The sequence below is a fragment of the Acinonyx jubatus genome, chromosome X, assembly GCF_027475565.1.
Source record: "Acinonyx jubatus isolate Ajub_Pintada_27869175 chromosome X, VMU_Ajub_asm_v1.0, whole genome shotgun sequence".
In the NCBI taxonomy this organism is placed as follows: domain Eukaryota; kingdom Metazoa; phylum Chordata; class Mammalia; order Carnivora; family Felidae; genus Acinonyx; species Acinonyx jubatus.
The window spans coordinates 15,490,361-15,517,739 of NC_069389.1; the positions used below are offsets into that span (position 1 = coordinate 15,490,361).

Consider the following 27,379-nt stretch of genomic DNA (forward strand, 5'->3'; position numbering starts at 1 on the left):
ATGACTAACTCATTGTGGTGTGAAGAAAATGTCCCAATTTTCACGATGGGTTTTGAAATGAATCAGGCTGAAACTTGATATAAGCTTTCTCAGCCTGGCTAGGAATTTTTCCTCTTAGTAAGAAATGGTTTTAATGCCCATAAGCCAATCCAAAACTATTGAACTGGCAAATGTTGGGTATTTTTTAAAAGTTAGTTTCAGAAGGATGAGAGGTTCTTGGCTTTTCTCACACTTGAAAGACGAGCCCTCTGCAGACATACGGGGATCATTTACGTTGGACACGGATCCAGCCTGGAAAGGGCCCTTGACTCTCCATGGCACACACAGTTGCCCATTTTCCATCAATTTCAGTCATACCCTATTTAGTTCAATTAGAAAATGTGGCCTTATTTTCCATGGATGGGAGGGATTGTACCAGTGACCACAGGTGACCCAAAATGCGTCCACTGACACCACAGGAGACAAACAGTTAAAAGTCTGAGACAGGCCAGCTGTCACCAAAGCAACCATCTGCAAACTCTTAAATGGCTATTTATTCATTGGAGCTCACTGCTCTGGACTTGCGAAGGAGCCCTAGAGGGGAGGTTTCCTACAGTTGAAGTGTGGCAATGTCACTACCTCCCGGTATCTCTGGAAGCCGTCCCTTCTCCTCCATGTCACTGTCAAGGATCATCACGGCTGGCGGGGCTCCTTGTGGACCATAGGCCCAGCAGGACTGTAATGGATTTCTCCCTCCCAATCCAGTACCACTCCATGGGCTTCCCCCAGAGAGACGTGTGACATGAAGCTCTGAGTATGTCCCCATTCTCTGCTTCAAATCCTTCCCAAGTTCCCAGGAAATCCTGGTGACTTAGCATGGCCAAGGCCCTGGTGGTATGGCTGGTGACAACCTCTGTCTCTGTCCCTTGCATGACTTTCTTTCCTTCCTTTCCCTTCCCTCCCTTCCTCACGCCTGGGGCTATCAAGACTTGGTTTAGGGATGAAGACCTCTTCCAAGAAGCCAGACTGCACCCCAAAGCCTGGCTTGGATGTTCCCCTACTCATCCACCACTCTGATCTCAGCATTTAGCACCCTGACATTCCTTGCTGACTTGTCTCTCTCCCCAACAGCCAGGAAAGAGGCCATGCCTTTTCTCTCTGTTTTGCCCCGGTGTGACATCATTTCTGGCTTGCAGTGTGTGTGCAATCAATGATTATTGAATAAATGAACAAACAACCTTTCTGGGCTTCAGTTTTTCCACCAGAAAAAAAGGGGAGAATTATCTGAGCTATAAGCTTTGCAGAATTGTTCTTTTATAAATGGGAAATTGTATGAAAACTCTTTCAAATCATGCAGGTAGAATTTTGTTTTCATATATCATTGATGGGGCTATGGGATTTGGGAACAGAGATCTAAGAGCAAGGCTAAATTTATAAAAAAGCACACACGTGGTTTTTTTTTTCTTTTTAAATGAGAGAACTCTAAACCCACAGGGCTGTTGGTGCCTTCTCCACAGTGAAGAAGCATCTCCAGGCAGTCTGGACAGGAAGTCTTACCCTGCATGTAAATCATGTGACCGGTGTGGAAAATCTGTGCCAACTACAGAGATGAGCCCATTATGAGGGGTCAAACGAACACCTGCGTTAGCTGCATCACTGACTGAAAAATTCTCATTTGACCAACGATTAGATTTTATGGGAAAATAAGTCCTCCAAAATGTGGACGGATAGAGCATATTAGCTGCTGCATTTTCATTTATAATCCGGGGGTGGAGTTTGTAAGACACAAGTACTGAGATAAACAGGTTTGTGCTACTGTTTGCCCACCTACGACTCCCCCCTTCACACACGCACAGTCATTTAACCTGCACAAAACCCATGCTGTGTAGGCTGCTCTTCTCCATAAAGGGAGACAGAGGGTCAGAGGTTAGACAACTTGGTCAACGTCACAACCGGAAAGTGACAGGGCCGACAACCAGATCCATGTCTGTGGAATTCTTTCCACTACAGACCACTGAACAGACAGCAAGAACATTTCACCTTACGTTTCACGTATCCCACAGTGAACTCTCCGAATTGTTTCTATATCAAGAATAAGAAAAGACACTCAGAATGTAATCTAGTGTGTGTGAAGAAACCCATTTATGCTCTGATGACAAGCTGTCTTGGTTCCAGTTTATTCCAACGTGTTTTTAAATGGACAGAAAAAGGGACGGGCTTCCTTCAGGGAATCTCTGGCAAGAAATGTAAGGTGTTAGGCAAGGTAAACCAGGCTTTTTAGCTATTCAGTACAAAATAACTTTTACATGGGAACTTATAGCTGAAGAATAAGAGAGGAAGATAGAGTTTATTTGCTCCTTCACTTAATCGAATATTTATTAAGTATCTACTGTGTGCCAGGCATAGCTATCTTTTTTTTGTTTTTAATTTTTTTTAATGTTTATTTATTTTTGAGACTGAGAGAGACAGAGCACGAATGGGGGAGGGGCAGAGAGAGAGGGAGACACAGAATCGGAAGCAGGCTCCAGGCTCTGAGCCATCAGCCCAGAGCCCGATGCGGGGCTCGAACTCACGGACCGTGAGATCGTGACCTGAGCTGAAGTCTGACGCTGAACCGACTGAGCCACCCAGGCGCCCCCAGGCATAGCTATCTTAATGAGAATGAAAGTGTCATCACTTTATCAGCACTACCCATCAAACTTGCTGTGATGATGGAAACCTGCTATATCTGTACCGTCCAATATGGTAGCCACTAGCCTCATGTGGCTACCTAGCACAGTCATATGGCTAAGTGTGATTATTTAAAATAAATTAAATTTAAATAGCTACATGCGACTAGCAGCAATGAAGATCTCTACCAGACCCTGCATCATGGTATTTCTTCTCATGTCTGCTTAGTCCATTCCTTCCATACATATTTACTAAGTGAGTACTACAATCCAGGCTCTGGGCTAGGCACGGGGGGATTGGGGGGATGAACAAAATAGCCATGGCCCCTGCCTCACAGAGCTTAGAGCCTCCAAAAGAAATGGACTTATATATAAATTATATATATTATTATAATTATATATATTATATATAATATATATAATATATAATGTAATATAATTATAATAATATAATATTAATATATATATACTTATAAGTACATATATGTATTACATATATATCAATATATATATATATTATATATATATAATTATACATTTTGCTAGCTACTATGAAAGAAAGGTAAAAGATGAAATTAGCAATGATAGCATGGGGACCTAATTTAGATCTGGAGAAGGGGTACGGGAAGTGGGAGGCATGCCTTACTGAAGTCTAGCACCAAAGAGAGGTAGAATGCTTCATGGGGATTGATAACAGGCAACGTCAAATGGGGAAAGTAACTTTTCACACTTGCATTCCTTTAAAAGTTGCTTACTACAGACCCGAAAGTGTTAGGCCAAATGATTTAGTAAATAATGTATTTACTGGAAATAGTGGTTATGCTATTATTACAGGAATGTAAATTGGCAGAGCCTTTTTGTAATGCCATTTGTTAATACCTATCATGAAATGTAAATGCATACACTTTCAGATATTTCACTTCTAGAAACGGATCCAGAGAAATGTTTATGTAAGCCTAGAACGATACATTTATAAGGCCAGTGGTCTTAAAGCTGTTTTTCCAGAGTGTCTCCTAAAATAATTTTGAAAACCCACGTGCCCCTTTACACATCTTAAGGTGACATCTAAAATTTTTCGTAAGTTATTGTCACAAAAGATATCATTTCTGCTATATTCTAAATATTGATATTTTAAAATGTGACTATTATATTACTCTCTTAAACACATTCAACATCTATTTGAATACCACAGTAACCTAACAACCACTGCCGTCCATATTAAAAAATCAGGAATAAGCTGGGGCGCCTGGGTGGCTCAGTCAGTTAAACGTCCGACTTTGGCTCAGGTCATGATCTCACAGTTCATGAGTTTGAGCCCCGTGTCCAGCTTTGTGCTGACAGCTCAGAGCCTGGAGCCTGCTTTGGATTCTGTGTCCAGCTCTCTCTCTGTTCCTCCCCGACTCGTGCTCTGTCTCTCCCTCTCAAAAATAAATAAACATTGAAAAAAAAAATAAAAAAAAATCAGGACTAAGCTTTTCTTTAGCACTTGGAAAGTCTGCACCACCCTTTTCCCTCTCTGAATTCATATTTCCATCATAATGCTGGATTTTACTCTAATGTAACCTAGTTTTACGATTTTGTTAACTTTGCCTTCTGTTAATTATCTTTTTGTTATAAAAACATGTATACAAATTGAAATTTATGATTTCTGAATTTCCTGAAATCATAAGGTTCTAAGGGGAAAAATTATTTTTCTCCTGGAAGGAGTTACCATGACAATTATTAGTAGCAAATGATCAAAACACATGTAAGCACACATACCACACATTTTAATAATCTGTGAGCATAAAAGAGTAGAATCTTATTGGGCTTTCCCCCCAGATAACTTCATGCACATGTGCATGATTATAACTTACCATAAGAATGACATGGTTTGGTATCGATTCTATTCCTAGCTTTTATTTTATAGACGTAAGTGCCAAAAAACTCTGTTCACACAAACAGAAGTATATGGGAATGGAAAGAATTTTGTTATCACCATGTCACTCAATTCTTTGAACTCTTTCCAAGGTATGTGGCAAAAATCAGACGGTGGTCTAGCATCACCAAGAACTATTTTTAACAATCTATCAGTGAACAACTCAGTGGGTGCCTCCTTCAATTTTGTTGACACAAAGAATTAGAAACCAACCAACTTGTCAATGGATTTTTTGTCCGGTCAATAAAGTCACTCAATTTCTCAAGTCCAACACCCATCTTGGAAGTGTCTCTCAGTTTGCACCAGGGGTTTGTACACCCACAGAGTGGGTAAGAGATTGGCTAGGCTGTGTAAGGTGGGAGCAGGTGACTGGGGAAGGGGGAAGAGAGGGAGGAGCAGCATCCAGCGGGGCTCCTAGGAGAGGAGTTTGAAGAAAGAGCACCTATGAAATGAGACACTATCCATCGCCTCCTGGGAGGCCCAGGAGTCTCCGTGGCCTCCCAAGGTGCAGCGAGCCCTGTCTATAGATCACTGTCCTAGGCTGCTCTTTGCAGCACTGCTCTGGGTGAAGTGGTTATGGTAGAATCATACCATGGAATATCACATTGCCGTTAAAAGTCTATGGTTGACCTATGTGACTTATGTGGTGAGATATCAAACATACATTATTTGTTACAAAAAAAAAACTGTAGACCAGAACAGCGCATACAACATGCTCACGTTTGAAAAAGTCCGTCCATCTACCCATTAATGGAAAGACTTCCAAAAGTGTGTACAACAAATTAAGAGTGGTTATCTCAAAGAGAGGCTGAGACACAAAGGTGACTTTCACTTTCTAACTTCCTGCGTTCTTCCCCGCCCCCCTTTTTTTAAGTACCTATTCCCTTTGCAATTGGGGGTGGGAGAGCTCTTGAAAATAAAAATACAACCGAGTAGATCATGTATGAAGTGATTTCAGATGTGGCTATGGAAATTTCAGTCAGCTGATCTATGTTATGTGTTCAAGAACTTTCCTCCTTTCTAATAGCAGCAGTCATGGTGAGAATGCAGGTTGAGGCCTCATTCTTCGCCGCTCTCTGAACTACAGCTACACCACCTACCCCTGAAACAGCGCCTGTTTTGTGTCTGCCACTCCACACCACTAGGTCTCGGTGTTACAACAACCCTCTGAGGCAGGTGGGCATTACTAACCCTGTCAGGAAGAAGAGGAGAGAGGAGCTAGAATCCAAATCCAAGTGTGCCTACCTGAGAACCCATGACTTCTCGGACACACCCCACGCTTTCCTCAGTAACTCTGTGCAATTATCTTATCTCTACATAAGGCCTGACTCTGTGACTCAAACTTATTTGGGATGGCAAACATCCTACCCCCATTTACATTTTCCTGTAAGATCTGGGTGACAAAAATCATGATGCATTTTTAAGAAGTGAATACTTTTAAAACCTTTATAAAAAGTAATGCCATAACTGTTATGCCCACAATTGTTAATTACTTAAACTTCTACTTGGCCAGCAAATCTTTTATAAGCAAAAATCTTCAGGCCAAAGAAAACCCTAGGTTAGACCTCAGAAAGGGCCAAATTAGCAATTCTAGGTTAAAGGAACAAATAGAATGGAAGGAATTGTGGTAAAGAGACAAATTAAAGAATAAGCTCTTTTATTCATTTATTTATTTATTTATCTAGAGAGAAAATGCAAGTGGGGGAGGGGCAGAGAGAGAGAGGAGGAGAGAGAATCCCAAGCAGGCTCCTCGCTGGCTGAGGCGGGGCTCGATCCCACAAACTGGGAGATCATGATCTGAGCCCAAATCAAGAGCTGGACACTTAACCGACTGAGCTACCCAGGTGCCCCAGAAGAACAAGCCATTCAATCTTAGGGACAATTCAGAGGCTACCAAAAGAGCGGTTTTCTTTCTCTACGTCCCAAAATCTCAGCTAAAAGAAATGGAGCCAGAGAGACAAGCCTGTGAGACCGAACGGGGCCCCTTTGATCATTTCCTCCAAGCCCCTGGTTTAAAGATGGAAACGGGATCCACACCTGAAGCTAATGTAATATTGTGTTAACTGCACCCAAATAAAAATTAAAAAAACAACAACAACAACAACAACAACCACCAAAACCTCAGGACCCAAAGGCCACAGGGCCTGTTGCAATGGGGCGTGCGTTCAGAGGGCACGTTTCCTTTTAGGAAGCAGAGGAACAGGGCGTTTCATCTTATTCAACGGCACCTTACTTAGAGAAAAGAGCTCTCGACACTCATAAAAGAAACATTTTGTGTGTGAAATAACATCCGAATGCCTGGAGTTATACAGAATCTAAAATTAAGCGCCGAGTAAAAAACTCGAAGAGGAAAGAAAAGACCCATCCGAAGCACAGGGATCCTCTTACCATACTGGGAGAGACAGGCGTCCCTCTAGAACTGGAGGCCCCCTTTCTCCAGCCTTGGGGGAAGGAAGAGGAGAGAGGTACAAAGCATTTAAAGCCCTTTTATTTTAAAAAATTCCATGAGTGATTTAAAAAAAAATCACAAGTAACGGTATCTCTATAAAAAAATTAATCTGCTAATCGTACATTTCTGAGCCAGTGAGTTTTCACCCACGCTTCAACACCTGCCTCTTTCTGCAGTCTTCTGTTTGCCCTCGACATTTCTCCTCTCCCCTGACCCTCTTCTCTGCACATATGTGCTGGATTTGGGATTTTCAGAAGGCGCCCAGGAGGCGGTGCCCACCCATGACAAGGCTATCGCCGGTCTATAAGGTGCCAACAAAAAGAAGGTCAACATTGTGAGTCTCCCAGGAAGCTAAATTTATCCACTTTTTAAACTCAGAGATTATTTCTACCAGGCGATGATGGCATTTGCTTTTTAAAATGTCCTTAATTAGTAAAATAAAAGTCAGCAGTCCCTTGAATTAAAAGCCTTTTCTGTGTGTGTGAGTCTGAATTCCAAAATATGAACAACCTCAGGGAGAGATGACTCAGGCCTGGGGAGGTGGGGAGCGCGGCTGCAGGTCACCGCGAAGCTAAATAAAGAGGCTCCTCCGGCTCTAAATCAGGGCTCCCTGTTCACTGACACCTCATCCTTAGCTTGTCACCACCAGATCCGATTACCCTCTAACAGGACCCATAACCTCACCCCGAAGCACTCATCGCTTTTCTCATTTAATGAATCCAAGGTAGTGGGAGGCCAAGTGGGCTGAGATGTCCACATCATGCCTTAACAAGGACCTATGGCGAAGAGAAGGAGTGTGAGAACTCAACTTTCCTCCTTAATAAGGTGTAGTTTGTCTCTAATGCTTCTAGCGTAAGGGGTACTTGAACCTGGTTTTCCGGCAGGTCGCATATCCCTCCGGATATTTACAAGTCGAACGGAAGCCATAACCGGGCTCTGCCAATCTGTGAGCCCACGGCCCGCGGGAGGAGGGCACTGCAGGCCAAATAAATGCCATGTGCAATCCGAGACTGGACGTCACCTGTTCCTTCTTGCTTCCACATTCACTCACAGCACAGAGGCCTCAGTTGAGCACACTGTGGAAGTGGCAAATGTTAGTGTGTGAGTCTCTTTGCTGAGTATAGACTACTTTGGACCCAGGGGTGCCCCTCTGCATTTGCATTCTTAAACCTGCAAATAGTCTCAGCATGTCACAAAAATGGAGACACTCAAGCCATTGGGGTGAAGGAAGGCCGCAGGGGCTCTGAAGATGGAGGAAAGCGACCAAAATACCAGGGCTGTTCATGCTGCCTCTGTGCACAGGTGAGCTTCTGGGGCTGGTCACAGGTCACACAGGTAGCAGCACTGTGACCCTCTCCAAGCCAAGAGTCATTTGAACACGCTTGTTAAACACCCAAACGTCCCTCTGCTCATCTTACCCATCAGTTACTTTCCCTGCTGCGGGCCGATGGCTGTACGTGGCTCAGGCAGGAAGGCACTGCTTGCTCACTCTGTGTTTTAGAATCATTCACACCACAAAACACGTCACTCCCATGAAGTTAAGCCACAATTTATCATCATCCCCCCGCTTTGATTTGTTTAACCTCCACCTGTTTCTATAGCATTCATGAGCCTTCTCCTGGCACTGTGAATGTTTATTGCTTTTGTGTTTATTGGATGTGATGGAGTAAAAGAGGTTTGTGGAATTTAAGAAACAAAGCAGATGAACGCACGGCAGGCAGAGGAGAGAGGGAAACATACCACAAGAGCCTCTTAACAATAGAGAACTGAGGTTTGTTGGAGGGAGGTGGGTAGGATGATGGGCTAACTAGGTAATGGGTATTAAGGATGAGCACCGGGTGTGGTATGTAAGTGATGAATCACTGAATTCTACTCCTGAAGCCAACATTGCACTGTATGTTAACTGAAGTTTAAATTAAAAAAAACAGGGAAAAAAAGAGATTTGTGGAACGCCTCAAAACGAAGCATGAATGCAGCCAACCCAACAGACCGCCAAAGGCCAGGACTGCCCTGATGGGGGCTGAATAGGCACAGGCAAGCGCCTGGGTTTGGGTGTGGCCTTATGTTTATAACTGTAAACATCTGTCAGCAGACATCCTCAGTTTACATCTGGGACTGGACTCTTGGAAGTGCCGAGAAGGACAAGGCTTTGCCATCAGGCCACCTCCTGTAAGACTGTGAAATGATTTTGAAACCCGTGCTGACTGCCAGCTTGACTGCGTTTGCTCAGCGCAAACCTAGGCTGTGAGCCCTAAGAGTCTTAGGTGAGAGGTGGGAAGCACTGCACAGAGATGTCCAGCATATAGCCTCTCCTGAATGAACGGGAGTCAACGCCGAGCATCCCAAAGTGTGGGGAGGACACCGAAACTGCTCAGGGGACTGACTAGGTTCAAGATCCATCCACCCAAAGCTCCAGATGTTTCACCTCCTTGGTGTAAAGCACGTGACTCTACTAAGCCCAATCTCTTCTGCTTTTTGTCATCACACTGGAGACGTGCATATTGCTTCTCACATAGCTCTGGTATAAACTGGCGTGCAAATGTGACCCATGTCCCTGGATAGGAGCCAGAGCTGCTTTTAACACCTTTGTTGAGGTACCATTTGCGTCCCATAGAATTCACCCATGTTAAGCATACAACTTAATTTTTAGGCAGTTTACGGAGTTGTGTAACCATCACCACAATCCAGTTTCAGAACCTTGCCAGCATCCCAAATCAACTAGCACCTAATAGCATTCCCAGGGTGTCAGCAGGGAAGTGCTTCTGCATTCCTTGGTCCAAATGACCTACACGCCAGGAGGCATCTGAGAGGGATCGGAGGACAAGAGGAAGTTGGACTCCTACCTTCCAAACCAGTTCCTCGTCCTGAGTCCATCAGCTTTAAAGCTAGCAACACGTGGCCCCCAAGCGGACTGCGACGTCAAGTGTGTCTGCGGATCGGGCTGAAAAGACGGAGGGGCAAGTCCCAGCTCCCCGATGTGAAGAGGGGGTGACGAGATAGACGTGGGACAAGTGTAATGAGATTCAAACAGAATGGAGAACAATGGTCAATGAAGGCAAGTGACAGAGGAGAAATGAGAAGGGCTGTTTCTAAGTCAATTAGTTGGAACTAGATGGCTTAGTTCCTAGGTTGCTTCCCACCTGGGGGCCCGTTGCTACGTGCTTTAGTGGGAAAGAGACGGAAAATCTCCATAGTACCGCAGTGTAATAATAACTCCTGCCATGCCGTGGGAACTACCACACACGGCATAATAAAAGTAAATGTCAGGGCACTTGACTTCGCGGCCTATAATCTCCCATTCGATCGGATCAGAGACTCTCCCGTCAGCAAGAGAAAAGTGGACAATTTAATTTTCATTTCTATTCATGCACAGGCCTGCATTGGAGCTCATCCACATTTCCTATTATGTTACTTGAAATACGGCCGTGTAGTCTGATACACAATATCTGACTGACATCAACAACTTCGTTTTGGACCCACTGATTTCATTCTAAATTATTATGGGCTGACAGATGCTGGTGGCTGCCCACGCGAGATCTGAAAAAGTCATGTTCTCTAATTCAATATTATAATAATTTAAAATTATAGCTTTATTAAGAGGAAACAGATTTATTTATAGCTAACACTGATGATTTCTAATGCCTTTCAGGGCTGTATTTGGCTATTCACTGCAGCCCACGTTTGGACAGCTTCAATTGTTTGAGTGACTAACAAAACATTCTGGTACCAATAATTTCCTTCTCGATTCAAAGCAACGAACAAATGCTACAAAAGCAGAGCTACAAAGCGGCCCTGAAAGGAGCCGGCCCCTCTGCAATGTCCTCTTCTCCTTGACCGACCCACCTGCAAGAGCATTTGCGCATTTGGGCCTAAAGACATTCTGCTTAAAATCCTCTCCTCCCTTGGCCTCCGGGATGTTGCCAGATGTGCTTTTCCCTTAGATGTGGACTTTGTGCGGGGTTTGGTCTTCAAGCTCTAGGTCCCTCTTCCTCTTTTCTCATGCTAAGGACATCCTCTTCCTGACTTAACTATCCCTTCTCAGCAGACGACAGCATCACTGATAAGCATTTCTATCATTTTGCAGCCCACCAAGTGATTTTGCAGAACTCGGGAGGACAAGGCGAGGAAGCTGGGAGAGATGTTAGTTTTCTTCACAAATAAAGAAGCTGAAGCTCAGAGAGTCTGAAGGAAATCACGGAAGGTTTCCCAGACCGGAGGCAGCGCTGTGCACTCTGTGTTCCGTCCCCAGGAAGGCCCTAATCTCCACCGGCAATCCCGGCTGGCCTCTGCAGCCTCGGCCCTCCCTGGCCTCGGCCCTCCAGCTTCCGCCTCCTCCAGCACCCACATGGGGACATCCGACCAAATCTCAGAGTTAACATGCTTAAATAAATCCACACTTCCCCCCAAGCCGGTTCCTCCTCTGGACGTGCTTATTTCTACCCAAGTCATTTGTCCCCCAACCCTACAACCTCACGGCTGACAAACTATTCTCTCCTCCTCCCTGCTCCCAAATCCAATCTGTTACTGAGGCCTGGCAATAATTCTTTTGCACTGCTGCTTCCACATTTTTGCCTTCTTTCACAATCCTGTTGCGCAGCTCGGCTCGGGCTCTCTTAACTGCCTCCCCCCCAAACTATCAAATAACCTGACTCCTTGACTGCAGTCTTTCCTTCATTGGATCGGTCCCACAGAGCTCCATCAGTTATTATCTGAAGGCTTAGACCTGATCATGCCGCTTCAGTGTCAACCCACTGCCTACAGATGAAATTACAAATCCATCCCTGTCCAACCGGATCCCGCCCAGACCTCCTTCCCCAGGGCGGCTCCCCTCCATGCCAGCACAGAGCCTCTACTGCGGCCAGGCTGATCTGTGCTCGGGTGTCGGCAGTCCCCACGGTATTCCCTGCCTGCCTCTGCCTCTGTCTCAGTGAATTCACCTTCTAGATCCAGATAAGTCTGTCCCCCTCACGGAGCCTGGGCACCAAGGAGCACCCATAACTCTGATCGGCATTACTTTCTACCACTCAGTGGTCAGTCAGACCGTCGGTGTCGCCTCACTTTCCATCTGCCGTCCTGGTGGCCCAAACAGACCCAAAGCTGCTGGAAGGTGGGGCTTGTGTGTGAGGGCCTTGGTATCCATTCAGCCTTGCCCTTGAGTAGACACTCAAGTATTTAGTGGCTAATTATGTGGCCGCCAACCACGGTTTCTTGCAATGCAAATAATACATGCATTACCTTATGTGCTGGAGGAATCACATTCCTCTGGGATTAAGGTCTTCTTGGTAAAATGAGAGCAAACTAAACCTCAGCATCTCTCTCTGGGCTCCGAAATAGACACAACTTGCGCCCAGCTTCCACGTATGAAGAGCTTTCATAGATCAGCCCACTTCGATCAATTTCCCAACATTTCCAAACTAGCTTGTCAGACTGAGAAATCCAAAACTCATATTTTGGTGATAGCCATCTGAGTCATCGCCAGACCCCAAGAAAACAAGGGCCAAAGGCCAAGGCTCTTCACAAGCAAGGCACAGCCTTGGAGGACGGAGAACACCTCTCTTCCTGTGGGAGGACCCCGACGACCTTCTCTGCCTCTTCACCAACTGGCCATCCTGCCTTAAAATGGGGCCCAAATGCTAAACCACAGGGACAAGACCAGAACTTTCGTCAGGCTCAGTCTGAGGATCCCTTCTCATTCACAGCCAATCGCTGCTCTGCTCTGCCCTTTAACCAGGTCGAAAGCTCCGGCAGGCCAGCATTTCTATTATTACTCCATCCGCCCAAGCTGTCAGAAGCCCTTGGTCATGCCTCCTGACTGGGCTTCTCAAAGCCTCAGGATGGGAAATGGTCTCTGGAGACAGAGCAAGTATTTTTGGTGTTTATGGTCACAACGACACATCCTACCGCCAAGCCTTTCCAAGATCTGACCATAGACCGCAAGCCGGCAGTTGCAAAGATGCAACTCTATTAGCAGGTTTGGAAGAAAACAGTACCCCAAAGAGGAGTGACCCCGGGTGACGACAATGCTCACGACAGGCACTCCAGGGCCTCTTACGAGGCCGGCCAAGAGTCACACACTTGTTTCTAAATTGAGCAGCCAATTGAAAAGATGCTGGAAGTCATCCATGTCAAATCTGTCCCTGAGAGTGGCTGCCAAGGGTTAGGGAAGGGGTGGGGGCAGGAGGGAGGTGGGTATGGTCATAAAAGGGTGACACGGGGGATCCTGGTAGTGATGGAATGTTCTGTATCTTGACCGTATGGTAGATACACAAACCTACACACATGACAAAACCGCAAAGAACTAAAAACACACAAGCACTAGTAAACCCGCAGAACCCGGGGGGACGTGTCAGTGTCAATATCCTGGCTGTGATCTTGCGCTACAGTTTCATTATGATGTTACCCTTGAGAGAAAACGGGTAGAGGGTATGCGGTTGTCTCTGTATTACTTCTTAGGACCGCACAGAAACCTAGAATCATTTCAAAATAAAAGAGTTTAATTAAAAAAGGCAAATTCCAAAATACAGTCCTATTCTGTTGAATACTGTGGCCATGATAGGTGCAAAGACAAGATGTAAAGTTAAAAAAAAAATTAGTCCCTGAATCTAGACTTCTCAAAAGGGCTGTCACCCAAGTCAGACCAACGGTGGCCTCAACCAGCACACATGCGACCTCACACCATCCATGCACGCACGTCCCCAACAGACCCTCCGACTCGCTTACCCACAGAGACTCTAGCTACCTTGCCCTCTATCACACAGTGGTACCTCGACCTTTGGAAAACTCACTCGTGTTTTTAACTAAGTGGCCATTATGACACCAAAGCTCATCTGAAATTCAAATTCAAAACATTTAGTGTTGTGACTACAATGAACTCTGCCATTCTGCATTTTCACCCATTCGCCTTTATACACTAAACACATAAACCACCAGAGAGTATGAATAAAAGTGCGAATGCCCACTTTTACAAAAGGTCTCTTCGTCACTTCTTTTCCATCGTCGCTTCCCCTTCTTTATAAACCTGGAACATCTAAAACCAGCCGAGGGCTATGAGCCTTCCATTGAAATAGCTGTGTCAGTCCTCAGGCTGCCTGAAGGGGCAAGTCGCACTCCGCAGCTCTTTTACAATTGTGCAAACAGAAGCCAGAACGCTCTCCTTACTCACCAATGTCATTGCTGCGGTCCGAGAGATCCTTGTCCAGGATGCCGGATATCGAACTGCCCACCAAGTCAATCTTTGGACCGTCACCCCTACATTAAAAACACAAGTCCAGGCATTTAATCATTGGTGTGTGTCCTTGTTGTTTTGTCAGCTTTCTTGCTGCACATGCGTTAAGGAGCATGCCGTGCGCGGGGCAGGTGGCTCTGTCGCCTATGGGGGAGCCAGTGGGAGTCAACGAGCTATCCAAACACATGGGCCTTGGTGAAACCGGCCGACAAACTAGATGCCCACCTCTCCGGCACACATTTTCAGAGGTGGCTATTTTAATAATGACTGTTCAGCAATATACCTTCAGCCACAAACCCTCCTGCTGGTACACAGGGTACAACGTAGGGCCTGCTCCCGTCCCGTGGCCAAATAAGCACCAGCAAATGATAACTGGGAGCTTCCCTTTTAAGGAGTAAGGAATTTAGCCAATGCTGCTAGTCAAAGGTTGGCTACTTTTAACCTTGAGAAAAAGGTTTTCTGGCCTGAGGCTGAGGCATCAGCCAAGCTGTTGACAGGCACAGGGGGTTGAGTTAAAGATCTGGCAGCTGCAAGCTGGCAATGGGGCACAGGCCTGTAAAATTAGACAGCTCTTGGGTGGGTGCCCCCGTGCCCATCGGGACACGAGTGACTTCCTTCTGTATCTGGGCTAGGAACAGCCCTTAGGAACAGGAAGACGCCTGTAAGAGGATGAGAGAGATAGCCTACTCGTGCATGAACAGAAGGTTCCTCCAACTTCCTCCAAAAGGGCAGTTCTCTAGACCCTTTCAGGGGGATGAGCCCTGAATGAGATTACCCAAAGTCTGTGATGGCAGTGAAACGGGGAAAGATCCTCACCCATAAAATGAGGGGGAGAAGCCAAGCAGTTGTTCTGGGAAACTAACAGAAATGGGCCATCTCATGGCTCTTGGCAGTCATCATGGCCTGAAGCCAAACCACACGATGAGTAACAGACTTACTCAAGGAGCGCTTGTCAAATACCTATCATGCAGGGGGTATTGAGAGGGCCAAGCCAGGTGGTTCCTACTCTGGAGGGGCTCACAGTCCAAATGGGAGAAAGAGGCGGACACATGAGCACAGGCCCACATGGCACAGGCTATGTAAGTGACAGGCACACCACAGTCCTGTGAGAAGAGAGGACTGGGTCAGAGCAGGGGACGGCATGGTGGGGCCAGCGGCACACAGAGGAGGTGGCATTCCAGCTGGGCCTTGGAGGAAAAAGGAGAGAGAACATATCAGTAAGAGGCAGGATGAAGCAAGGACCCCAGGGTAGGTGGGAGTGTCCAGTGTGGCCAGAGGACCCAGGGCTAAAGCCTGAGGTCCCCAAAGCAGTGAGAGCAGAAAGGTTGGAAAGGGTCATGTTGCTGGGCTGAGTACTAGAGGGTTCTGTTCATCCTGGAGGTAATGGGGGATAGAAGGACCGCTGAGGCAGGGGACCTATAAACCTGGGGGCAAGGATGGGACTTGACAGGGCTGATACCTGGGTTTCTTCACTCAAGAAGGGGCTGTGGTAGTAGCTAGCATTCAGCATGACCCACGTATCCTCGTGATGGTGGAGAAGGCCCAGCAGAAGGAGGTAAGCCCCCGTCAGTTCCCGAACGAACAAGACTGACTCACAACCTCAAGTGTAACCTCAAGCATCCTCAAGGGCAGACCAGCATAGGTACGAACTCCAGGGAAACAAGGCTGAGCCAAGTGGCCTGGCCTCCCCCAAGAGAAAACACAGCTCTAAAACCGTGTGTGTGCATTTTGAGACTTTCTGGGCTTCTCAGGGCTCGGCCGAAGTAAAAGTTCAAGGAGAGCATGGACTACTGTACTTGGAAGGAGGAAGCAGCTTGAGCTGCACAGCACAGCCTTCATTGCCCACCTCAGCCCCACCTCCTAGGACTGTGGGGGCCCCAAGGGCAGGTATCCATAGCAGACCTCCTCTCCATCCCACCCCCCCCACCCCCGCCACCAAAGCTCAGGCCCCACAGGGCACATTCTCTCTGACAGGCCCCAAGCCAACAGGAGTGCTGAGATTGAGGGAATTTTCCTTGTTTTTTTTGAGAGAGAGACAGAGAGCCCTTGAGCAGCAGGGAGGGGCAGAGGGAGAGGAATAGAGAGAGAATCTTAAACAGGTTCTACGCCCAGCACGGAGCCCAACGTAGGCTGGATCTCACCACCAACCTGCGCCCAAATGAAGACCAACCTGAGCTAAAATCAAGACTCAGATGCTTTAACCAACTAAGCCACCCAGGTGCCCCGAGGAAATTTATTGCAAAACATTTTATTGGCAGGGCCCCAGTGGCTTCTAATTGGAATGTAATGTTCTAGAGATGCAGCATTATTAATAGGAAAGCATTTTCTTCTTTTCTTTAAAGTTCATTTATTTATTTTGAGAGAGAGAGAGTACATGCACTCGAGGAGGGAGAGAGAGAATCCCAGGCAGGCTCCACTCAGCATGGGGATCACAACTTGAGCGGATATCAAGAGTCAGACGCTTAGCCGACTGAGCCACCCAGGAGCCCTAGCGGGAAAGCATTTTCATTTGTTAAAGTTCTTAAGGGCTCCTAATCTCACTGCTTCATAGCTATGGAGCCAGAATGGTTTGGTGCTGTCACTCTACAAACTAGCACAACTCAAACTGTACTCAGAGCCAGACACTCCTGTCCTTTTGGGAACACGCCGAGGACCTAAACCTATGAGAACACATGTTCTGTCCAGGGAGAAAGGTCACACAGGCAACAAAAGTCCAGTTAATTCCACTGGGACTTTTTTTTTTTTTTTTTTTTTTTTTTGCATTAAGGGAAAAGATGGTTTGAGGTGACACACCCCTGGCAGGTGGCTGGGGAGAGAATTCGAGGCGGTGTTGGTGGTAGAAGGAACTTTATGCAGCAGTTAATGATCTGTACCTCTGAGCAGCTCAGCTCAGCTCAGCTGCTTCTGAACATGTGGTTTATTCGTACATTTTGGGAACTATGAATCTTGAAGCAGCCACTTCCCTCTTTGACAGCTCGAAGCTTCCAGTCGAATGTGAGCCTATGTTGAGGACTGTAGAGAACCCTACTGCTCATTACTGTGCTCGTCTTATCTGGGGCTCTATTACTTTTCTACCTTTATTTTCCCCCTTACTGTCACTCTCAACTATTTTATTCTTGTATATGTATTTTGGACAGTTACCACAAAGCCTTTCGGAAATGATTCAGGGTAAAAAGGAGTAATTTCTAAGAATAGGGTATATATCAATAGCATTTAAAATGATCATCTGCTTCGGGCCAGTTCTGGGAGGCTATGCTAAAGAAATAGTGTGAAACACCCAAGTGGGTTTTGCAGATCAATATGTTTACTGCAGTGTTATTTGTAACAAAGAAAAACTGCAACCTGGCGCTTTCATCAAGAGAGGAACAGGTGAGTAACCTCTATTTGATGGCCATGAAAATTACATTTATAAACCTTTATGACAAGAAGGACAAATACTGATGCTATGATGGCAAAGGACAGAAGCCAGTTACAAATGACCTACCCCTCCATGCACACACACACACACGCATACCCTTCTTATGTATCAGGAAGAGGGATTATTCCTTTTAAGATTGGAAGATTATTTGCAGTGATTATTCCTGGGTAGTGTGATGGGTGATTTCTAGCACCCAGCTCAGCACCTGGTATACGGCAGGGGCTCAAAAACACTTGTGGAATTAATGAACATCTGCCTTTGTTCTGAAATGGGAATGCATTATGTATTTGCACAATAGATGCAATTTTTCCCCCAACGCTGTATGACATTCAGCATGATCCTAACTATGTAAAACCGATGAAAAACACACCAAATCATACATAGGGAAAAAGATGGGAGAGAAACAGCAGTCGCTGTTAACAGCAGTCACTGGGGTAAGCCTATAGGTCAATTTTCCCTTTTAAGGTTTATGTGTTTTTAAAGTTCACTTTTAATATCAGAGACTCCTACAAGTCAGGCAGCTTATGTTCTCTCTCCTTTCTCCCCAACAGTAATGTCAAGGTAAAAGGTGACGTTGCCTGACCCTTGCCTGCAAACTCTCCTTTAAGGACCTCCCTGACCACAGGTGCCCCTGTGATCACCTGTGACCACACCTGGAACTCATCCGGGAACCAGGTGGGGGCCTGTGACGTCACAAATCCGAGACTGAGAGGTCCAAGGCATGACACACCACCTGAAGAAAGAGGAGCCACCAGCCGTGAGCGACCTGTCCCCAGATGTTAATGCGCCAGCTGTATTTGGACAGGAAGCTTAGGATCCCCTCATCTCTCTGAGCCCCGGTCGTGCATGCCAAGAGCCAGACACAGGCTTTCGGCTGAAATTATCTTCTATACAGGGCCAGAAGCAAGCCTATTTTGAAAACACAGTAGGTGTCGTTTAAAAAAGGTTCTGCTCCTTCCAAGTAGGGAAGCTGCAGCTGGTGTTTTGACAGTGTTCAGACTGTGGGTGTGGAAGCATTTTACAATGTCTATTTGTAAATGCTTTTCACTGTATTTATAGACTCTTACAACAATGCTAATGAATTTCAGTTCTGAAAAATACCAGGATTTCTGAAATTCTCCAAAGCACATGTTTGGAGTGGCTGATGCCCAATGAGGCCGCAGCCCTTGATGGTCTCTGTTCTCCAGTCCGCCCAACACATGGGTACCATTTTGGCAAAAAGGATGCAATGAAATGCAACAAAAAAAGAAACATCCAATCCTTTTGGAATTTACTAGCTCCTGAGAGGATTTATGTATGGTGAGCTTCTATGCCCACAGCTGCTGAATAAAAGGAGAAAATAAAAGAAAGCAAGAATATCACCCTATGTCCAAAGATACCAGAGCAAGGCTGCCCTTACTCATTTCTGATTTTTAAATCCAAATGATGCTACTGTCTTGTATTTTTCTGAGCAATTTTGGTTAGGGACACTTGAAACACGAGACCTGGATAGGTAACTGGCAGGGAAGTCTCCTTGCTTTCCTGGACAGGGAGCCTAAATTGCAGACAATGGGTTGACTAGCTCAAGGACACCCGCAGGCCTAAGTGGAACCCACCATCCCACAGAGGCAGCAGCAGCAGCTGTGGCATACTGACGGCCTGTCACAAGCCAGGCACTAGGGTCAGCTCCTTCCGTCCATATTCAATTGTCACAACCACTCCTGGAAAGATCTGCTCGGCATGGTGGACAGGGAGCCCCCTCTGGTGAAGGGCTGGATGCCCCTGCCGCTGGGGGCGCCGTTGGCCCCTCCGGGGACCACCTCAGTTGCTGAGCGCCTCCTTGGCCAAGGCACATCCTTTTCAGGGCGGCCCACGCTCTACAGTATAAAAACCTTGCCCAGTTCAGCCCAACACAGACAACTCTGAGGAGCCACCTCAGCCCCTCCCCGTAGAGTCGGGCGAGGCTTTTGCGAGCCAGTATCACAACTCAACTTCTCCCTCTGCCCAACGCTGCTTCTTTCCCCCTTCCATGGGCACTGACCTCAAAAACATAGCTCGCATACTAAGCGCTGCCTCAGGGCCTACTTCCTGGAGAACCCCACCTGTGATGCCCTTTATTTTCATCATATAGATCAGGAAACTGAGGCTCAGTGACATTAAGTCACTTGCTAACAACAGGTCATAAAAGCAGTAGGATACCAGGGTCTGGATTTGAACCCAGTAACTTTGACTCCAGAGCCCAAGCTCTCGACCACTTCTCAAAGCTGCTTCACGCCGCCTCCTGGTCACGGGGACAGTGAGTCACTGAGGATGCCGGGCGGCCTGCGTCACCACTGCTCACCGCCAGAGCCGAGTAAATCGCCTTTGCTCCCAAGTTAAAAAAGTACTACTAATAAACAACAATCACATACCAACCAGCCCAGGTGCCTGCTCTTCCCACTCAGACCCAAGACAAGAGAAGGGGCGCGTACAGTCGGAAAAGTGGAAGATGCGCCACGTGCATCCCTTGAGAACAGGAGCTCGGCCAGTGGCATGGCCCAATTCAGCCCAAGGTGGGACAGTTAAGCCAAGACATGTGGCCTGGAAAAGGTGTTGAGGTGCAGAGGAAGCCGAGGCGAGCAAACCAGTAAATACAGAAATGAACAGCAGCAATCAAACGCCACCCAAAAGAACCACAACCCTTTTGGAGGTGAGGGGGGACGAAGGGGAAAAGAGTGATTCCATAGATTCCTACTGAACAAAAGATCCCAAGTCCAGGTGAGGACTCTTTTTTGGCAGACCTCCTGCCCACTCTCAGAGGCCTCTATTCCCATAATGTAAATGTTTGGGCTTTACCTAAAATTTGTTACGGGGTGGGGGGAAGAAAAAAAGCTGAGAAGGAAAGGAAAGGAAAGGAAAAGAAATAGGAATGGTTTCCCGTGCTCATGCTCAGGAAACCAAGGCGCAACCCTGCAAATCCTCTATTTTTTTCCAGCTTTCATCCCACTCCGGAGGTGTCAACACATATGGACGACGGCAGATGTCAACGTGAAGATCCTAGAGAAATGACGTGAGTTACCCTCTCTTCCTTCTTGTTCCCACTCTGCTATGTTTTATTGCCCTTTCTAATGTAAAACTACCCCATCTGATTGTATACCTGCCTTGTCCTGGTCCCAGTGTGCAGCAAGAAAGCGAGGCCGAAGGAAGTGAATGCTCCCTGCCTGCTTTCCTGCCTGCCTGCCTGCTCGTAACATCGCACGCTCAGGCTCGGACCACTGAAACTGGTCAAGGGTCTTTGCTCCAAGGATGGGACTTAAGGTGCCCAAGGCCATGCGGCTAATTAGTGGCAGAAGTGAAACCAGATGGAAGCTTCCTGATGCCCAGTCCACCCTATCTTGGCCCACCACACCTGGGATGACGATAATCAAAATGAGTACCCACATTCACATGCTTTATGCTTCTAGAGAATTTTTCCTCTCTCAAATAAGCAACTATAAGAAGACTCCACCCGTCTGTGAAGGCAGCAGGTGGGAAGCCGGTCCTTCAGAAGAGCTCTGCCCTGGGATGTCACCGCCCAGGGAGGTAAAATCCTTCCGTCAGTAAAGGACAAAATTGTAACAGCGGTGAGTCCAGGTTCCTTTGCTTGCCAGCAGGAGGGCAGGAGAAGTCTCCTTCCTTTTCCTGAGAAATAAGGGTCCAAAGGTGCTGCTGGTATCTGTGGAGTCTCTACATACCCACCTGGTGGCCAGAAATGTCCCAGGGATCGCAGGTACTTTTGACCGAGAACTTCCCACTTAACTGTGGCCAAACGAGGCCAGGGGACAAAGAAGCTGGAACCAGAGCAGTTTTCCTGGCAGCTGTCCCTTGTACCGCGTCCTTGTTTGGACGAGCACAAACAAGCTTGGCTATTTATAGCTGGTGAAGACACGGTGGAAGGTGATGGGACACTGCCCACTCAATTCCCCTCCAAATTTCTGTTCTTTGTGCAGACTCTGCGAGCGTGTGTGGGAAGAGGCCTCTCTCCAAAGTCCATCCAGGGCACAAACCCACAACCCCCTAAGACAAAAGGAGGTTGACATCACACCCCTCATCTGCAAACCCACAGTTGGGCATCTCAGAGGGGCAAGGGGCTTTAAAGATGCCAAGAAGAGGGGGCAGTCATCATCATGCAACTCTGAGAAAAGTTTGTGAGGTGCCATTTGAGAAAATGTTCAAAGAAAGAGTCCGTGGAAAAAGCGTTGTATGACCCAACTAGCACTGTGCACGTGTGAGGTGTTTAGTCCCCCACTGGTCCCTTGCATGGTTCGGACCATCCCTGGCAGGATAATCGGTGTGCCTCAGTCTGGGCTGGGGCTAAACCCTGTCACTACTGTTGGTTCTCGCTGCAGGAAATAAAATTCATTCTAGGGGCGGCTGGAAGAAGAGAGAAGGGTATTTACACAAATGAAATGAGGTCAGCAAACAATGCAGACATCCCTGCAAGGTGACAAGGTATTTTCCCCTGTGCCCTGTGGGGTCGCTATGCTCCAGAAATGAACTTCCCTCCCTCGGTCACGGCCTTCCGTGAGCCCTGACTTCCTCTGAATCTCTAGCTGCTTCTGAGGGAGGTGCTTCAAGCTTCCACCCCCTAAAGGTCTCCTGACGTGCTGTCTCAGAGTGTCCATGTTTCCCCACTCCCTCAGGGCTACAGTGCATGGCATGCTTCTTGCCATGTGGAAACCCCTCTCCCAGCGAGGTCACCACTGAGCAACCGCATGGCAGGAAAAGAAGCATGTGTGGATTTGCTGAGTGCCTCTCAGGTGCCAGGCAGAGGGTCAGGGGCTTGAGGTGCAGCAGCTGGCTTCAATCAGCACACCCGAGCAAGGCAGGCCTCAATCTACCATTCTGCAGAGGCAGAAGCAGAGACTTGGGGAGGTGCACACCTTGCCCAAGGTCACCGGCTGAGGAAGGAGAGAGCTGGGGTTTTGGCCCTGGTGTACCTGGCTTCAAAGCAATAGGTGGGCAGGAACCATCATGTCTGGCCTGGTTACCACAGTTTACTACCCACAACAGGGCCGGGGCCAAACAGAAGCGCGCGTGCATGTGCGTGCACACACACACACACACACACACACACACGCTCCTCTCTCATCACTGTACCCATCTGTAAGCCCCCATTTTCCATCTTTTTTCCAAGTTTCTCACAAGACAAGCCTACACAAGCTTGGCCACCTGCCCATTCTCTCCAATTCATGCCAAGCCTGTCTCTAGCCACCAACCATTGCACAGAACTCCTGGACTGGGATCACCAAGAGCCAATACAAGTGACCAAAGCCTGTGGATGCCCTTCAGCCTCCCTGGTGCACACTGTGGTGGGGTTCTCGGAGCATGTTCAGCAAACCAGCGGCGGCAGGAGCAGCACTGGGAGCTTGCTCGAAATGCAAGTTCTCAGGCCTTCCCACAGATCCAGTGAGTTAGAAACTCCGGGGAGCGGCAATGTATGTGGTAATCAGTTTCCCACCGATCTGTAGTTGTTCCACATTCCTTTCTTCTGGCTTCCTTGACATCACACCCCATCCACCCTTTCTGATGGCACCTAGTCCTTCCTCTACCCTATAAATAACAATTTCCCCCACTGCTGGCTCCACTCTCTCCTCTTCTCTACTCTAATCTCCCGGAGGGATCATAGCCATTCCATGCTTGGAATTACCATCCATGAGCCAGTGACACCCACCTCTGTAACGTCTAGCCAAGATCTCTCTCCCGGATTCTCCAAAGACATGGCTGGTTCCTGATTTGGGGAAAAGAAGGGAAACGCTCCAACACTACATGATGCACCACTAGGACTCTTTGAAAAGACCTCTCAAACACTCGAGTAATCCAAAGTCCAAATGAGGGCCTAAACACCCAAGTGCACAATTTACGTGCCTGCTCGGGGAGCATTTGCACGCACCAGTGATCTTTCTCTTCCTCTTGTTTGATTAATTGACTGATTGGTTTATACCTTGTAAGAGCAAAGAGGTCTTTTTAAATGCTTCCTTGTGGTAGGCATGGGGGCCAGACCCCTCACAGAGTGATCAGGACCTGGAAGCTGATTTCCTGTTCATCTGTAACCCCAGGGGCTTGAGCAGCCGGGCTGCCTGTGTAAATCTAAAGAAAAAGGAACTTCCATGTGGGTAAATTGGTCTCAAGAGAGACATCTGCCCTTCCCTAAGCACTGAGTTGATGTTTGGCATATAAATGTTTACTTAATCTTTGCCTCAAGCTCAAATGTCTCAGAGCTCGACGGCGTCTTATCTCCCAGTGTTCCTGTGAAATCCAGGCCCCATCTTCATTACAAGTAGAAACCTTGCAATTCCACTGCCGTCCCCACTGGAACCGGTGTTTCATCTTCATAGTAGGGCCTCCAGCCTTTCACAGGAAAAGTACCTCATGGGTTTACATTTAAAGCAACAGCCATCTCTGGGCGGCACAGGTCTGGGAAGTCACCGGGTCTCCTGCCCACAGCCTGGTGTCCAAGACCCAGATGCCCACCTTCTCACTGAGATCCCTCCTCCGACACAGGCTTCCACATCTGAAGTCAGGTGTGCCCTGCGGGATGCGTGAGCCACGGTACCAACTCCCCCACATCTGAGGTCTCCTCTCTGAATGGCTTGCTACCAGCCTGACCGTGGAATCTTTCTTATCACTGAATGTCTTCAACTGCCAGAACACACTAACATCCATGGGGGAGGGCACTGGCTTCTAGAACATCAGCCTCCCCTCACTTTGGCTCTTGCCATCTTCCTGAGCCTATGACAACCACGTGGGCAATCCATCCCCAATGCCAGCCCCTCCTTCCCCCGGTCCCTTCAGTTCTTATGACCTTCATTCATCTTCAGTCACCCAGATTCACGGCCCCTCTCTCTGTGGATAAGTTCATCTTCAGACCTACTCCACCTGTGAAGTGATGAGCACACGCCTCCCCTCTCTGACCAGCATCTGCCATTCTGCTGGCCATCGGTTCTTCTCTATGCTTGCTCACCTCACCTCCTCCTTATGCCTTTCAGCTTCACTTCCTTCCTCTCCGCCCCGGGCCCCCTGTCTATCACTCACGGCCCCTGGAACACCAACACCGGCCTCGCTGTCCCCGCCCTGCCAGTCACCTGCCCCGTCTACATGGAGAGCACGCGCTGCTCTGTGCTGGATGTGCTGTAGCAGACAACGGGCAGGATTCCCCTGCAACTCAGAACAAAGGTCCTGCTCCAGCTTCCCCGCTCTTTGGGAAGAAAATGAAAAAATACCACAAATTAGGGTATCTATGTTTGCAAGGATTAACAAACCTGTTCTAGCCTGCTTCTACCTCTTTCCCTGTTGGGTTTATTTACTTTTGAAGGCACACACCTGCCCTGCCCCTCAGGTTTCTGGCGTGCTGCCTCTGCTGCACAGAATAATCACTTGAGTTCAGAGCAACCTGCTTTTCTCCAGCATTTCCTTGGATTTGTCCTGTATTTTCTTTTGGACCCTTCTCCCAAGTTCCAGCACCTCCTTTCACAGAGGTTTCTGAACCCACATTTGGTACATCGGTAATACATGTTACGGGACATACAGCGTGACAGGTTCATGTGTATGTGTACACACACATACAAAAAGGTTTGGGTATATTCTGTCAACTGAAATCTTTTTATGATCAAATATCAAAACAAGTGAGTAGGCTCTATACTCTTGAGCTTCCGTTTTCTCAAGTGTGAAAATGTGGCGGACAGAATGTTCGTTGCCCACCGCCCCCCACCTTAGATACGTGGTGGGCTGGGTAAGACCAGCAGACTCTGTCTTCGCACACTGTGAAATAATAACGAAGGCACCCCCGAGGCATAGACTTTCAAACAAAGGAGGCACTTAGGGCCTAGTAGAATCTCTTATCATTCAATTTTTAAATCAACTCTGGTACTAAATTTTATTTTTTGGGAAAAAGTCTTTTTTTTTCCCCCCTGTTAAAATTCCATCTTCACTTACTTCCCGGAAATTGGAAGAGTATTCTTATCAATGGGTAAGTACATTAATGGCACGCTTCCACTTGCTCAGACTGGACACAAAACTGTGCCCGGGTGTCATTCTAGTTCTCCTAGATGTGATTCCCGGAAACTGATCTATAGCTGAGCCCCAGCAACACTGAGATCCCGAACAGCGCCTTGCACGCAGGGGCCCCTCAATACATTGCTGTTACGCGAATGTATCTAAAAACGACTCCCCTCTTCCTAAACTTATGTATTCTTTTATCCTGAAAGATACTACTTCGTGTTTAAATGGAAAGAAACCAATCTCTTCTGGAAGCCACATTTGGCAGCAAGCTTTCTGGCTGGTGAGAGCAAGTGTGAGCCCAGACACTCCAGCGAGAGGGGCAATGCCTAGCTCCCTATGAGGATGGCAAATGATGACTGTGTGTCCGTGTGTTCACCTTTCTGTCCATCCATGTAGTCAGGGAAATCCTAGAGAGGATTTGGGTTTACACAGCAGACAGTGCCTTTTCTCCAGAGGATCACTGACACAAAACAGTGTGAACAGTGTTGACATTCCTACCTCAACTAATTGGGCAGAACAAAACAAGTTCATAAACCAATATACGGGTCGGTTGTCCAATGTACCTGCTTAGCAAAAAATATGAAGTGCACGAGGATTGAGAGACAATAAGCCTTTCTTTGATCTTCTTAAATTGCTTAAAGCTGAAATCCATGGCACACTGGGTGACTCAGAACATGAGCCACACACACCACAGAGCTTGTACAGGGCCTGGGAAGGATGACGGGAGAGGCAAAAGTGAACAAAATGTAAGCACTGGCACATCCCTCCCTTTGTGGGAACCGTGGCATTCAACAAGTGTGTTAAATGAGCCACTACCATATGCTCAACCCTGTAAAGCATGTGGAGATGACAAAACACACTCTTGATCTGCTTTAAATCTGGTAAAGGAGTCCGCGGGTGTGAGCATCCCAAGTGCACAGCATGGGGCCCCACACTAGGCGAAACATGGGGTGTCAGGCATTTGGGAGACAGAGCAATCACAAGAAATAAGGGAAGGCTTCCAGAAGCTGGGTGTGCTAACTGGGCTCTGAATTCGGGGAGCGTTAACAGGTGCATGAGAGGTAGCCAGGAAAGGGTAGGGAACTGTCAAAAACGTGGGAGAATCTAGACGAGGGATTCTCACAGGGTGAATGAATGTGGGCCAGAAGCTTTCAGATTACGACCTGGGAGCTTGTTGAAAATGTAAATTCCCAGGCCCACCCCAGACCTACCAAGTCAGCGACCGTGGGGGTGGGGCCCAGTGATCTGTTGGAACAAGGTCTCCAGGTGACTGTGACCCATGCTCAAATTTGAGAATCACCAAGTTAGGGCAGGCACTGTCCTCCCTTCAACTGGCTGAGCAAGAGGCCAAAGCAGGTACTGGCTCCCCAAACGTTCCCGGCCTTGCCTCGATCTGCCATTTCCTAGGACTGTCAGGCAGGAAGCCAGGGGCTCTCCTCCCTTGTCCTCTTTCTGCAGACCCAGTGCCCTGGGGGCTGGGCCACCACAGGGTGAGTGGGAGGTCGCAGATGTGAACAGTTACATTTCCCACTGGCTTCTGTACGGAGCCCTCCTCACGCATCTTCCCTGGCGATCCGTACTTCTAATGGACAAGCAGAAGACGCGCGAGCTGGAGGCAGAGAAGAGCGAGGGAGAGGCAAGAAGCGAAGGGGGCTTCTGTGAGCCCAGAAGGTCAGCAGTTATAATTTGCTTCTCCCTTGCATTCAGGTCCACGGGGGAACTA

The 27,379-nt window shown here is 47.5% G+C and overlaps 1 protein-coding gene across 9 annotated transcripts in view; it reads right to left on the bottom strand.

Moving 5' to 3' along the window:
- SH3KBP1 (SH3 domain containing kinase binding protein 1) overlaps positions 1-27,379 on the bottom strand; it is a 331,711-nt gene that overhangs the window by 20,458 nt on the left and 283,874 nt on the right. For all 9 annotated transcript variants that reach the window (XM_027054604.2, XM_027054606.2, XM_027054603.2 and 6 more), the window contains one exon: positions 14,178-14,263. In XM_027054604.2, coding sequence (XP_026910405.1) covers positions 14,178-14,263 — 86 coding nt within the window. The remainder of the gene's footprint in view (positions 1-14,177; positions 14,264-27,379) is intronic.